The sequence below is a fragment of the Scatophagus argus genome, chromosome 22 (genome assembly GCF_020382885.2).
Source record: "Scatophagus argus isolate fScaArg1 chromosome 22, fScaArg1.pri, whole genome shotgun sequence".
NCBI classification, from domain to species: domain Eukaryota; kingdom Metazoa; phylum Chordata; class Actinopteri; family Scatophagidae; genus Scatophagus; species Scatophagus argus.
This window is the reverse complement of record NC_058514.1, coordinates 11,676,421-11,692,214: the sequence shown is the minus strand read 5'-3', so window position 1 is coordinate 11,692,214 and position 15,794 is coordinate 11,676,421. Positions and strand designations below refer to the sequence as shown.

At 41.1% G+C, this 15,794-nt stretch overlaps 1 protein-coding gene across 5 annotated transcripts in view; it reads left to right on the top strand.

Annotated features, from left to right (window-relative positions):
- The window catches only part of tbc1d22a (TBC1 domain family, member 22a), a 105,635-nt gene that overhangs the window by 44,102 nt on the left and 45,739 nt on the right, over window positions 1–15,794 (top strand). For all 5 annotated transcript variants that reach the window (XM_046379796.1, XM_046379799.1, XM_046379798.1 and 2 more), the window contains one exon: window positions 7,864–7,970. In XM_046379796.1, the coding sequence (XP_046235752.1) occupies window positions 7,864–7,970 (107 nt within the window). The remainder of the gene's footprint in view (window positions 1–7,863; window positions 7,971–15,794) is intronic.

The window sequence follows — 15,794 nt, the reverse complement described above, 5'->3', positions numbered from 1 at the left end:
ATATTGGGTAAAGTCTTAAGAAACAAAGGAAATGTGAGTGTGCTAATATGTAGATGAAAAAGCACATACAAATAGGAGGGCAAGTTTATCATACAAAAAAATGCAAGTAATTTCTATCACCATGGCTGACTTATAGACTTTACAAAATAACATGCTAGTTGTGGTTCCATTAAAGTTAAAGGGCCTGCTCAAGTATAAAATGCAGTATATGATTTAAAGTGATTAAACATTGTGATTGGGTTTAGTATTTTGTAGCAAGTTGTGTATAAAGTCTGTAATGGCCAGGCACCAGAGTATTTGCAGGTGCTTGAACATACTACATGCTAGCATAGGGAGAATGAGCATTTCATTTGAGAATTTAAGAGTTTTTAAAACAAGTTTAAAAAGAGGTTTAGAAATGTTCATAATAGAATAATTGATTTTGTATGACAAAATCTTTAGCCTGCGACACCTATAATGTAGCAGATGTATTGGATGGATTTATTTATTTTTTAAATGTTAATGTTAAAGTATTTTTGTGTTTTGGTTTTATGAATATTACCCTGTTTGTTTTGTATTCTGTTTAGTTTGTTTATATTTTCTATCTTTATGTTAAATGCATATCTAGGTGTCAGGTGAAATTTTGTCTTGTGAATAACTGGGCATTGTGTTGACGTGTAGGTCGCTAATGACGGGCCTTAACTAAACCGAACTACATTACTAAAATATAAGAGGTGAAACATTTTATCAATTTAAAATTTTTGCTGGATATATAGTTGTTTCCTAAAAGTCCTCAAAATAATTTGGTTTCCTTTATATATATATATATATATATATATATATATATATATATTGCAGAGAACAGGACACACAGTATTTTTTTCCCTTTCGTACAGAGTTCAGCACAAAGAGTCAGGAAATGTGATTACAAAAATGTAAAACAGTGTCAAATGGAGAATCTCTTCCATTTGACACTGTTTTACATTTTTGTATTTAATTCTCCAGTGTGTTTCGAGCCTCGCATGTTTTGGCCTGCGGTGTGGAAGTGACCGTTCAGTTCGCGCAGAGCGTCATCGGTGCTTGACAACAGGATATATAAAGCTGAAAATCAATAGCTGTGCTTTCATCTGCATCCGGCCTGATCTTATTTCCCCATATTACCAGAAATTCTCTCATCGCTCCTGATAAAAAGCAATAGAGCTCTGAAATGATCCAGAGAAATAGTTCTGTCAAAAAATGATTTATCTTCTGTGAATAATCGCAGGGGTTATTGAATATTTTTAGATTAAGTTAATTACTTGACTATAAAAAGCCATAAATTGAAGCTCTCCTCACAGAGAAGCTTCTGATCTCTCCTAGTCTATTTCTCCTTCTCTCTGTCAGCTGTTTGATTTGGGGTAAAATAAAAAAAAATAAAATAAAAAAAACCCCTGTTTTATCATTCTGTCACCAGCGAGACGCGTTCCGCTTGACCTGATGCAATTGGAGGCAATTGAAACAGTCGTCTTACCGCTCTGCTGCGACGATGGTGTGTGTGCTGTTTTGGGTTGCATCATGACTTTGTTCACATGCATGCACGTCACACACAAAGACTCACGCAGGCACATGCACATTTCATGTAGGCGTGTTTGACACAGTAGCACTCACACAAAGAGGGTATGGACACCTGTATATGTGTTCACACACACACTCTGCAGCCTCAGATGTTTCCACAAATATCCGTTTACACGCAGGATTACGTCATGAGGTCCCCCCCCCGCATGTCGACTGACTTTGTGTTTGTGCCTGCTGCCGTTCCATAATGCCTGTTATTACTGTTCGCCTAATGTTTTTTTTCTCCTAACTAAGCTGCAGATTACACACTAATGACTTAATGGATTGATCCTTCACTTATGTCGCAGGAAACTTTCCTTCAGCTCCCAAATGTGTCTTGCACATTCGGCACATTTGCTATGCCTTGAGTGGACCAGACATCTTATGTGATGCAAACATGTTTTTATGTGTCCACGGGAAGCAGCCTATCAGAAGTGCCAGTGAATATGTGTTTGAGTTCTTCACTTACACATACACTACACACTGCTTATAGAGGTAGAAGGACATGATTCTACATGGCCTGAACAAAGGACTAAAAAGAATGTTCGGTTCTCACGCGGTCATTTACATTAATGTTGTTTGAAAAATGGTTAAGTTACAGTCCTTTGCACAGCACGTGGTTTGCAGCCAATGTTCCACTTCATGTGTAAATTGTAACCGATCAACCAGCATAGAAGATCACAGTAGTATAAAGTTGCAAATGAACTTTCTTTTCTTTTGATTTATTTTCAGTCTGGTTGGTTATGTGTTTTATTTACCTACTTTTCGACTGCATGTTCTGACATTTCCACAACCTACCCTCTGAGCAAAAAGTGTTTTTCAGATCGTTCCTCATGTGTGCTCCCTCGCAGTGGGTATAAATGATAAGATCTGTCAGGAATCATCCTGTTGACCCAGCTTAGATTTGTGCTGTTGTTGCTGGAATTAGAAAGCTGTATGGGAAAACACAAACCTTATCCTGGGCAATGTCGTGTGTCTTTGGCATTGCCATGGTTACACGATTGTAGAATATGTTGCCAGCTGAGCACATGTTGAGTCACACGTTTCACACACATCTGTGCTGTTCAAACATCCCACAGGCTGCTGTGACGGGCGGTGAAGAGGAGGGATGCAGCGGGAACAGAGATATTGGCAGCAGCAGTGGCAGTTAATGCGATGCGGTGGCCTTACTCAACATTAAACACTTTTAAGCTTCCTCATACAAGACACCATCTTAGCTCGGGGCAAGTGGATCATTATGTGTCTGCACATTGGCAGATATGGTATTAATAGCTGTATTCCATTTGATGTCAAGGACTTACATTATCTTGCCAACAGCTGTGGGGCCTGCTGTTTGATGTATGGACACATGGCTTGTAGAGCAGATAGTAGTAGATGAGAACATTGTTGGAGTGATTGTGTAAATTTTATGGCCTGAAGCGTTTCTTATCACTGGTGAGGCTGAAGTTCAGCTCTTTCAATGAGTACGCTTGGTAGTGTATTTTGAGGTAAAAGCTGGGTAACTTCTAAGAATTATAAAATAAAGACATTAGATGCTTTTTCAGTCTCATGAGCCCAAAGATTTAAGGGTTTGTTTCAAGAGAAAGATGAGATTATTCTCTCAAATATGGTTCAGCAAAAAAAAACAAAAAACAATTAGCCTTACTTTCACCTCCACTCTTATCACTTCCACCTGTTCTTTCTGTGTCACACACATACACTTCTTACCTCCACCTTCCTTCATCTCCAACTGTCTATTTTCTTACCTTCATATCTTGTTTCTCACACAGCTATAAGGCTGCTCTCGTAGTGCTCTCATCTCTTGTTATCCTCTGCATTTGTGCATGCTCCCAATGTGTTGGTGACACCAGGTTTGCCAGGTTGACTCACATCTTAATTATCCAGCGGTATGACTGCCACCTTTCTGGAAAAATATTCAACTCTCATTAACAATGGTGTTATCACACTAACGTGCCACAGTGGGGAAATCAGTTTTTTTCTGGGAAGAAGTGAGAGGTGGGATGGGGGTCAGGATGGGGTGGTGGTGGTGGCGGCTTTGGGATGGGGGTGGTGTCAGAGGTGCGGATAGGTGGAAGTATTGCATGTCTCACCAGGAGCTAACTTGTCTCATTTTAAAGTGTCGAGCCTTCGGCTGTGCCACTTGGGTGTCATTCTGAAGGTGGAAACTGGATTGTGACATGTTTGGATTCAGCACCCAAATTGCAAGTCATCAGATTCATTAGATTTAACCTGAACTACTGCTGTAAATTATAAGTAATGACTGCCCGCACTCTGTCTGATCTTATGGGCTTTGGACGATGAAATCTTGTTAAAAACAATAGTGTTTTTTTCTCTCTCTCTCTCTCTCCTTCCCTCCCTTTCTTGTTTCTGCAACTCAGGTTTGCCTGTGATTATTCTGAACCAACAGAGGGTTGTCAAACGGGACTGTTTCTTTATTGCCAGTTGCTGTGCAAAGATACTCTTCCACTTTGCCCACACACACAGACACACACACACACTTTATGATTACATCAGGCTAAACTAGCTCGTTTATCATCTTACATCACATTACCTTGTGGCCCATAGTTGTAGAGGGCAGATGGCAGCACTGGTATAAGTGTTTGTGTGTGTGTGTACTCCCATGTATGCACACTTTTGTGTATGTAGGCGCTCGCACTCGGTCTCTGGAGGTGTAACCCAACTACCCGCCATGCCAAGCGGTGCCAAGTGCTCACAGCTGGCAGTGCCCAAGCAGTTGGGTCTCTCCGGACAAGTTGTCCCCCAGGACAAACAGGAAATAAACCCTGGGACCTGGCAGGAAACTGGCTTTGTGACCAGTAGGAATAGAGGTGAGGAAGAGGGGGGAGGAGGAGGGAGGTGAGCAGCTTGGAGAGACAGGGTGGCCAATGGAGGAGAGACGAGATATCAGATGGTTTGATAGGAGATGTGAAATATTTGGAGTTGCTTTTTCCTTCATGAGTTACATGATGATTCTCATTTGTTGTGTGTGTTTTGTAGTTTACACACATGTGATGCTCCTTGGCTGAGCCACCAACTCTGTGGTCTGTGTGTGCTGTGCTCTACTGCCAATTTGATTACAAACTGCTCATCTTCAGTGGCCCGTTTGCATACAGACATAAGAGTTTGTGTGTGTCTTAGGCAGTTGGTCGTGTCAAACTAGTATGCTGACCTGCTTTCTCCACCTCTGAAGAACCCGAGAATGTGATCTGGCAAAAATATTGTTTTCTTGACATAGACAGCACTAATGCCACTGAGACACTGTTCCTGGTGTGAGGCTCACTGAAGCTTGAACTTCCAGAAATTCCCTTGGTTCTTATTTGTGAAGCATTTCTACTGAGACACGGATCATGTCCCAGACATGTATTGTCAGCTGGTCCTTAGTGTGGAGGCAGTGCTCCAAAAAGTAATCACCAAGAGAGTTTTTTCTACTGAGGCATGGATCAAGTGAAAGTAATTAGCAATTTCTTCTTTTGAAGGCAGGTCGACTGAGACACGGGGTCTGTTGAGGCATTCAGGATGGCCTAATGGTGCCTTTTTTTTGTTTTTCCCAAAACACAAAGGTTTGAAGGTGGATCAAGCGGTTCACGAAAACTAAATCCAGCTGCAGGGCGTTGAATAGTTAGACTTTCACCACACAGCTTTGATTTTTTTTCTCCTTCCAACAATGAACAGAAAGAGCTATTTGTACTACCTGGCCATGAAAATGACTAATGACCTGCACTTTGACTGTTGTTAAGCATTTGCTCATGTAAAACTGCTAATTGATGTTGGTCTTAGTTCGATCACAGGGGGCACTGTTGCCTCTCGAACCAGCAACGTCGAGTGCAAACAGTCCCACCACATGGCCCCTTAGCCCCTTCTACTTGTGTGTCCTTGTTATCGTGATGAGCTTTGCCCAATGACCAGCATGACCATTGGACTCCTGGAAGCCGTCCCTTCTAATCTGCTCCCGAGTCAAGGTCTAGGCTTGCAACTGAGCTCGACAGCAAAGGCCCACAACAAAGGCTGATTTGAGACTTTGGGATACTAGGGGTCTCAGAGGACGCTGGAGCGATGACGCTTTCAGCACCTTGTTAATCAGCAACGACACCACGCAAATTGCCAGTCAGCCTGTTTACAATTAATCTTTTCTACTACAAATTTAATGGCATCGCTGGTGCCCAGAGCTGCTGCATCCTTAGAGAGAGGGCTGTATTCATGTGTTGTCATTGTCTTCTGTTGCACTATAGAGGAGCTATCAAATTAAATACTGACTTCAAATGGGTCAGATGGTGGCTTCTTTTGTCTCTGCACTATTAGAACAGCTGCTCCAACACCACATTTAGCTTTAGTTGATTGCAGATGACTTCTGCTTATGGCCTCTGAGGAGAAATGGTGTGAGTTTTTATCCCATTAGCCCTCCCTGACTGATATATTTCAGTGGATGACCCCTCCGGGTATGTGTATACATGTCAATGCAAGTCGATGTTCTTTAGATGTTACTCCAGAAATTGGATTTTATAAGATTAGATCTGTATGTTTGCACTAATGATGGCTTTTATGTGGGGCCTGCGGCTGTGTTATATTTTGCTTGTGGTAAGAATGGGCTATAGTGACATCTCATCATAATCCAGCTCCTGACCACTTCCATATCTGGTATTAAAAATCTGGTTGCTGTGTGAGAAAAATTAGATTTTTGTGCTGTCTGGACACTTTGATCTGTCCGCATGTGATAGGATGGAAGGTCTCACAGGCACGAAGAAACTTCCTCACCTGGCTTCAAACAGACAAGACAATGATGAGAGTGCCCGAATGGCAAGATGTTGAATGAGTGCGTGCACACACTCACACACTCACACACACACACACACACACACACACACCTACACTCATACAGCCTAGTTGTTAATGGCTTGGTAGTCCTGGCCCCCTGCCAGCTCCTTGTCTGTCTGTCTGTCTGTCTGTCTGTCAGACTGAGCATGCTCATTACAACCTTGACAACATTCCACTGGGGTTGCCAAGGATACCAACTAGAGCCGCCAGGTCCTGGATATGTATGTGTGTATGAACGCACAAACTCACAGAAATACATCCTCCAAACTCAACGGATGTTTAGTAATAAACACACACACACACACACACACACACACACACACACACACAAACACTTACATGTTCGTTTTCAATGTTCCTCCCTGGCCACCGCTCTCCCTTTTCTTTTCCTCTGTAGATCATTGTTAATCAGTCTTGTCCCATCTCCTCTCTACTGGCTGTCAGAGGCTTGTCAGAAGCCCGTCAAAGCCCCTGCAGTCCGTCACAGGCTGCTGCCGTTAATGACATCTGATGACACCCATCGTTGAAGTCACCCGCTGGAGATGACTGGGAACTCAGTGTGCTCACTGCTTTCAAATTGTTTCCTCCGTGCTGTCTGCAGTGCCTTTTAGGATATGTCCAGATGTAATTCTGCTGTGTTTATTTGCAGACTGTCAGCCCTCTTTGCTTCACTCTAAATAATTTCCATTGTAGTGGTTTACAGATGGCATTAACGGTCAAATGCAAATGAAATCATAAAAATCCTAAAAGAAGTTGCAATAGAAGTATAAATATAGATGAGTATAAAATCACATAAATGCAATATAAATAAGATCACAGAGTACATTAGACAGTATAAAGGCACCTCTTTAAGATTTAGTGACATGATTCCGAGTGGTATTTTAATTTCAGCAAGTTCAAAGATGGAACAGAATTTGCATAATTTCTTTTGCTTTCCTAGAAAATATGCCCGTGATGTCTGCAGTATAAAAAACATGTATTATGCTATGTGCGTGGAGACTGTGTGACATTTTCTAAATGTTCAAAGTAGCCGTTGAAAAAGGTTGAACTACAGTTTTTAAAAGATGATGATCACTTGTCTACTCTATTAGTTGTCTTTTATATTTTCTTCCCACTCATTCAGCTGCCACATGGCCTCCATTGCTTCGTCCCTCCTTCGTTACTGTGCTCCGGTTTGTGGGCGTCTTTGTTCCTTCCCTTATGCCTCTCTCATAGCACCCTTAACACCCTTAACTCTCCCCGTTGAATTTATCCTCCTTCTGCACCTATGACTTTCTTGTTCCCTTGTCTGAGTGGTAGACTTTAACAGAACCCCTGCTGTGTCTGTAAACCTGAATCACTTTCTGTATCTTTCTTTCTATCCATTTCCACCTTTTTTTTAAACTTACCCTCCAATTTTGTCTCACCTGTCTCGCTGTCTCTGCACTGCTTATTTATCGCATCTTTCTCTCTCTCTCTGTTCTCCTTTCTCTTCTCTAGAGGAGGAAGTGGAAAACTTTGACGTGTCCAGTCTCCAGGAAGAGGCTCTGAGGAACATTGAGGCAGACAGCTTCTGGTGCATGAGCAAACTGCTGGACGGCATCCAGGTAAGTATGTGTGTACGTACATGTGTGAGTGTGTGGAAAAGATGTAGGTTGTCTCAGACTAAACTCTGATAGAAACACCCACTCATGTTTTTATGCTTTATACCAACATACTGCAAATGCTCACTCTTCCACTGTCTCCCTCCTTAGTTTCCTTTACTCTCTTGCATGCTCTTTACAAGCTTATTTCTTTTGTATTAAGATCCAGACTTTTTAACACAACAAATTGTCAACGCGAGTAACATTATCTTATCTTTATGTCTGACCTCTTCTCCACCTTCTGTATCTGTAAGGTAATACAGTTAGTTAAATGGATCATTTCTAAACAATCTAACATATCTATGCCGACTTTGCCGCGATTCAATAAATGTCTTTAACACCGATTAGACTGTGCAACATCTTGAAATACACAGAGCATCAAGTTGTTGTGCTGCGTGGCACATTGTAGCAGTCATTTTAGAACAAGTCAATGACTTCTGCTCCGTTAACAACCACTGTTGTTGTGTTATTTTTGGCAGGGAAAAAACAATATAGTCTTTTTAGCCTGTCTGGGGTTCCCGTGTCTAATTATAGTGGAATGAATGAAGCTGAATGGAGCTATTCTGACCAGCGTTCGAGAGAAAATGCCCCCCTGGACAAAATTCATAGCAGTAAGCCTTAATAGTTAGTTTGAAATTATTGTCACTATAGTTAGCAACCATCTGCCTGTTGTTCAGGACCGTGTGGGCATCATTTAAGTTAGATGACAAATACAACTTCAGTGTTTGGGTGGTATTTTATCGGAGTCTCTTTGGCTTGCTCAACTCTTTTCACTTCTCTTGTTTACCTGTTTGCGCCAGACAGGAAGTGTATAGTCAGCAGTGCAGCCTATGGCCTCTGCAGTCTTACATGAGGTGGGATGGATGATAACCCAAGGTTGAGATCTCCCAACCATATAGATAGATTGATGATCTGAAACAGTGAGCTGAGTGTTGCTGAAAGCTGTGAACAGCTGGACACTGAGGTGTGCACTGGTATTAGCAGCACTAGTAACTGTTTAACATGACAGGAACTCAGTCTTAATCCAATGTTAATATAAATTACTGGTTTCTTTCTAATTAGGGCTTTAGTTTAGTTAGTGTAGTTTTACTTTTCTGTATTTCCAAGGGATAGTGTTGGACACACTTCTGGAGTTCACACAGCAAGGAACACAGTAAGTAGATAAATTGCCCTGTTTTAAAGAGGCTGAGAGTGTATGTGCACAAGTAGGATTAAATAATCGGTATGCCTTTTTTTATTTTTAATTGTGTTATAAGGGTTAGAAGAAGACTTATTTAAACAATGGAAATAAAAAAAATCTAATCATTTTTGAACTTGGCTCATGTGTGTGATCCCTGTGTCCACTTATCTTTCATCTAAAATTTGGAGAAAACTGGGTTCGGATCAGTGCAGTTCATATTTACTCTATAAACATGTTAGCTGAACTCCGTCACATAGCTGAATAGAGACAGAATTGACTTGTGAGAATTTGTTGATCATGTTGCTTGACCGCAGGGTAATGCATGCAGGCGCACGTACTGTGTCTGCAATATCAAAGTCATCTGGATTGGCAAAGCCACATATTTTACACCATAAATGTAATCATCATCTAGTATGAGACATCTGTGCTTTTCCATTGTGAAGAGTTTTTAATGCACAGTGGTGTGCATGACACAGCCACTGCAGAAAATCAGTTTTATGCGCAGTGTTGAATATTACAGTATTTAGGTGGTCTGACATTCAAGTCTCTTGTAAAGCCTGCAGGACCTCTCTCACAGTGAAAGTATTAGATATGAAACAGCTTCTCTGTGTGGGTTTAAGAAATGTGATTGTCTTGCATATTCTAAAGCCGGCCTGAGTGTCTGGAGACCAGATAATTGCATACAGACTGCAGCACCAAACTTCATTTTGTTTCATCATTTCCTCCAAAACCCTTTTGCCCACCAGCCCTCTTAATCGACCTCGCTCTCAGTGGTCATGGTTGAGCCATCTGTCAATTTGAAACGTGTCTGCCTGGGCTAGTGATAGATTTGCTGTCAACAGTAGCAGTGCTACTTACCATCCTAAAATATGTTTTTACCGTATTTCTCCTGTTGCATTGAGGCATAAGTTCTTTGGCAATAGAGCAGTTTCTGCTTTTCTATATGCTGTTTGCATTGTCTGGAAAGGTGGAAAATTTCATAAAACAATATAGCCACATTTTAGTACATTTTGACTTGCTGTTCACTTATTGTTTGTTTATAATAGTTATGGCCTGGGTGTTTCTTCCTTATCTCTGTGACAACGTTTTAGCACAACTACACTTGTCATTGTGTTCTGGCACATTTAAAAAAGCATCAGCTAAGTGTGCCCAGTCGGGTCAGTGACCGTAATCGAAAGTAACCCTTGAGAGAATTTAACTTTAAATGTATTGATTAAGCAATATGCTCATTGCGTATGGAAATTAGTGTTTAAGGGCTCAAAGAGACACCCTACATCTCGTAGACAAAGTGAAGTTTTAGTGAGGAGCAATGAAAGAGGCCTGTATTTTAATAGATGATTTCTATTTGTTTTCTTTGCTTAAAACATTAAGAATATATGTAATATTGTCAAACTCAATATATGACCTACCTCTACACTAAAGGTAATTAATAGGAGCATGTGTTGCGCATAAAATGTGAACATCCATAAATAACTATCAATTGGTTAGGCTATTCATTTAGGAAATTAATAGACGCTGTGCCTTGTTGCCCCTGAGAGAGCAAGACGGAGAGAATACAGACCTCGAGAGCAGAGAAAGAATAGAGTGTGTGTCTTTGTGTAAGCTTTTGTCTGTGTACGGGTGTTGTTTGTCCCTGTGCTTGTGTTTGTTTGTGACCTTGGCTCCAAACTAATTACGTGCAATGCACCAGGGAAGCCCATGTTTCCCCCCTAATGCTTTCTAAACAATCTGACGGAGGCTGAGTGCCTCAGCACCGTAATTAGTTGGTGATCCTTGCTCTGACCTCGTCTCAAACCCTCTCACATCCACTAGGCACTATTACACTTAACTGAGGGCCTGAAGGTGGGGGTCCAGAGACTGGAGAAAAGAGTCTGCAGTTGCAGTGTGCAATTACATTTGCTCAATGCCTTTTAAGCACCTTATACATCCAGTATTTCCTGTGGAGCTGGTGTCATGCTGGTGTCCCCATGTTTTAGACCACTTTGTGTAAAATATTTAAAGCGGTTTAATTGCATCGCGGTGCAAAACAAACTCCTAGATGGAAGGTTTTAAAACCACTACACGCTTGAGAAGTTCGGTGAACACTTTAAAAGTGTGCTTTGCCCTACCCATTCATAAACCACAGCGGATATGATTTTCCTGCAATTACCTGTGCAAAGACTTTTGAAAGCTTTTTTTTCTTATATTTTAAAACAGTTAATTAGCATTTAGCTCTGTTTTTAGAGCTTAACTGCCATGCCTCTCTTTTACCAAAAAGTGAACGGGCTATTTTGGCTGTCTCAGCCACTGAAGCAGCTTCTCTAATGAGCTGCTGCTCTAATTGGCAGCACTGCTCCTCCAAAGGACCAAGCATGGATGAAAGGTAGAGTGGAGAGAGATCAGTCAATGGCAGGTATGTCTAATGTTTGTGTTGACAAAACCAGAATGACTTGAATTATGTCCTATGTAGGAGTGTGTTTTTGTTGCTAGCCTGATTTTTCTTGTCGATCTTCAAAAGCACTAAAATGTTAGAATTTTTTTTGGATGAACCATTTAAAGGCTGGGAGCTGTAAGAGCAACATTTATGTGTGTGTATAATTGATGTAATTAAAGGTGTTGACGTTCAGGACTAAAAACCCACGCTGGAACAATGTGTTACTTTTGCAGACTGTGAGTGACAGTTTCAGGGGTAAATGAGTGAAGATGGCCATTTTACAGTCCTGCCATGACCTTTAAGCCACGCTAAATGGACAAGTATTGATGCGTTTGTGTGTGTTTACAGCAGCATCAACAAGATAACAGCACACAGCCTTTACACCTCCCATTTACACATCAAACAGGCTCCAAACCGTGGCCACAACTAGCTCTGACACGGTCAAAAAACATGGCTGAACCACATGAACTAACACACTGGAAAATGGCACATTAGTCTTGTCCAAATGGCCCAGTGTTCGTCACTGTTATTGTTTATGAGTGCCCAGCCACGTGATCCACAAAAGAGCTTTTAAGCACGATTATATCTTAAACTCTAAATCATCATATTTCACCAAGAATTTGCATGAGGTTCTATAGCTGGACATAAAATAAATGGATAAGCACAAGACAGAAGATTGTCAGTGTGCTCACAGCAACTGAAATTTGTCTTTTCACATATCCCTCATAGTTACACATACATACAGTCCCACACACACATGCATTTCATCAGAGAAAATTCTGCTAAGTTGACCTCAGTGTTACCCCCATCTCTTCAGCAGCCAATTAGTCTTGTACTATGCTAAATTTGACGGTGCCTCTGGCTAACTTGACTAATTTAACTTGTTAAAACGATCCCATATCTGCCATTTCAATGAATTTAAATTGAACTGTCATCTCTGCTCAGTATTGGGTTGTTGATTTAAACATGTCCTGTTCATACTCAAACCGTAATGTATTATTAACATCAGCAGTGAAAACAGTCAAAGCCTCGGTATTTAATCTTTTTAAACCCTTTCAGACAATGCAGTCTATACATGAAATGTTCATGAACATTTCATCTGTGTGGTCGCTTGTGAATTGAAGCAGGGTTTGATTCATGTATATTTTTACCAACTCAGGACATACTAGCATTTCACCTGGAGCAAGTGAACCAATCGCAAGAATCCTATGATGACTTGTGTTTGGTCACAAAAAAAACATTACTTGTTCCTAAAATATCACGCACGCAAACATCCGACTTTGTCCCATCTTCTTCTACTGTTGGGTTTTATGGTGATTGGCTTCTGTAAATGTTGCATTACAGCCATCTGCTGGACTGCGCCTTGACCTGTTTTACAGGTATAGACGGCTGACAGTGCTCGCACCTGCTGCACTAAGTATGTAGCGGCTGGGTGCTGTCCAGGCACAGCCAGTGTGTCTGCGTCTTCCCTGCCATGTCCAGAGTGGGAGGTGAAGTCAAAAAGTTTAAAAAGTCCATTATTCCACCAGCACACCCCAGAGGGCTCTCAGTTTTAAAACCAGCAGATGAAAACCTGCCTTTTATGTTAATTTTGCAGATATGCTTTTTACAGCCGAGTCTCTTAAATGTATTTTTTCAGTCCGGGACTTAACTTTCAGAAATGTAATTTTCTGCCCAGGGATCTGAACTTATTATATTTCTGTGGTAGTTTTGATACATGGGGGTCCAACATGAAAATGACTTTGACCCTATTTTGGTTCGATTACAACCAGATGTGTCAGTCTGTGGCATGATGATGGAAGTGTTGACATTATTCATAAGACACACAATTGTAGCCTTTAATTTTTCAAAGTCATTTTTATTAACAGCCACAGGACATGAAGGATGTTGTTTTTCATTCTGTTATTTCAACTCTTTACTTGGAAAGTTTTAATTAATGACCTAGCAAGAATAATATTTGGTAGGTTTTCTTTCTTTTCTTCTCTTATTTTAATAAATATATCAAATCAGGTGCAGTTTGACAGGTACTCCTAAAGCTCAAATGTAGAGGCTGAAAACATGAGCCAAAACCAAGATCACTATTTTGAAACACCCTTTAATTCACGTAAAACAAACAAGATTTAAATGGTCAACGGCTCCCTCTCTGGCTGCTCCCTATCTGAGCTCCTCCAGCCCTTCCCGATGAGCACCAGCCAATCAGTGTATGCCTCCTCATTGTCAAGGCAACCATCTGTTTCCACGGCTAGAGTTGGGGTCTACCTCGAGTGTGAACAGGGGTCTGAGGACCGACGTCTAGCAGACGGTGGCCAGACCAAACCATACGCCATGTCCTGTTCTGGTTTCCCCAAGGGCCCCCCACTGTCACCTTGGGCTGTCACTCAGTCTACTTCCTACACACACACACACACACACACACACACACACATACACAAATGCACTCGCTCAGAGACACACTGGAGGAGTAATCTGCCAGCTGGTGTGTGATGCTTGATAGCATGTTTGTATATTTGTTTGTATCATCTGTCTCACAAGCCTTATTGGTGTGCATATAAATGTAGCTAATGTTCAAGAGCAACATCGACCTTAAGACCCCCACCTTCCTAAATTTTTTTAAATGGAATTCATACATACTTTTCTCCTCGTCATCCTTCTTTCTGTTAAGCAATATCATATTAGCTAAACTATCTTACATGCAGGTCAGTGGAGATGGAGGCGGTAACAGCTGTTGGAGGGGGGGGGGTTAGGATAAAGACTGAGGCTGGAAAATCAGGCACAGGAAAGATGGATGGAGACATTCATGCAATAAGAATGGCATAAAGAAAAGAAATGTGCAGTCTTATGAAAAGCTTGTCAGCAGAGAGAGAAGTAGTGTTGATCACGTTAGGGGTCTTGTAAGGCCACACACATGCTACTGTACACACGCATCTTTTTATGTTTTTGCTCTTTCATCAATACCGTAAATGCAACTGTAGTAGCTCATTATCATTATGCTAAATCATATTTTAAGATAAGCATATCCAGTGACAAAAAGCCCTGAAAAGCTGGCAGTTAGAACAGATGTAAAGAGAGTCGTTGCTGTGGAAACGATACACTGTGTCCTCTAGTTGCATTGGTGTAACCGGGCAGCTTTTCAGAGTGTTACAGAAGGGCACATTGCAAGTGTGTGCAAGGTTCAGCTTGTCTCGTAGTGAATCTTTGCTGTGGCTGGGGCTTTATGCAGACAATACCATAAATAAACCAGTTAAAGGTGTGGAAGATGTAAAAGATGTTTCCTTATATTTAAAATGTCTTGACCAGGGTTCACAATGAATTGTCCAAACATTCACATAAGACAGGTTGCAGTCTTTGTGCGGTGACCAGATTTTTTTCATCATGTATAAGAGCAACATGATTTCCATAATTGGGGTAAAAAACTAGAGACAAGGGAAGCATTTTTTTTTTTGGTCATGCATACAGGTAACCAGCTTTTTTACATCTGTCCCTCTCCTCTTTCTTCGTCACCTTCTGTCTGCATCATTAAAATGAAAGCATCTCTCTTCTAAAACATATCTGTCAGCTAAAGGAAAAAAAAAATGCATTTACTGTACAGTCACAGAAAGGGAAAGAAAGAAAATGAACTGTGTTTTTATGCCCACCATGTCCCCACAGTCCATTACCCAACTTGGCGCCCAGTGGGTGAGTGATTTGTTTGGACTGTTGGTGACTGGATCTCAACAAGACTGTCTTTAAAAGCTGTTATAATTGGAAAAAAACTGTGTTTGGCTGTGATAAGGGTGTGTGATATCAGTAGCTTATAGTAGAGCAGAGTGAGTACATTAAGATGCGGCTGTTTGCAAGTTGCTGAAACGTTATTTGAGTTAGTTTAATGACACATTATTTGCCATGCTGGCTCCAGGGATGAGAAGTCAGTTGATCATCCAGCGCTACCACGAGGTTGAAGAAATTTTTTTCTGGAATATCGATAATGTTTGGGTTTCCATGAAATTGGATACAGACATTTTTGGCTCCCAGATGATTAATCCTCTTGACTATGATACTTTCAAACTAGCACCGCCATGATATTTCTTTTTAATGTCTCATCAACTGCCATGTAGTTTGTCGTTAAATATGTTACACATATTCATGTCTCCCTCAGGATGATTCATAATCTCTTTGAAGATCCCATCAGATTTTGTCCAACGCCATCACCAGGTCA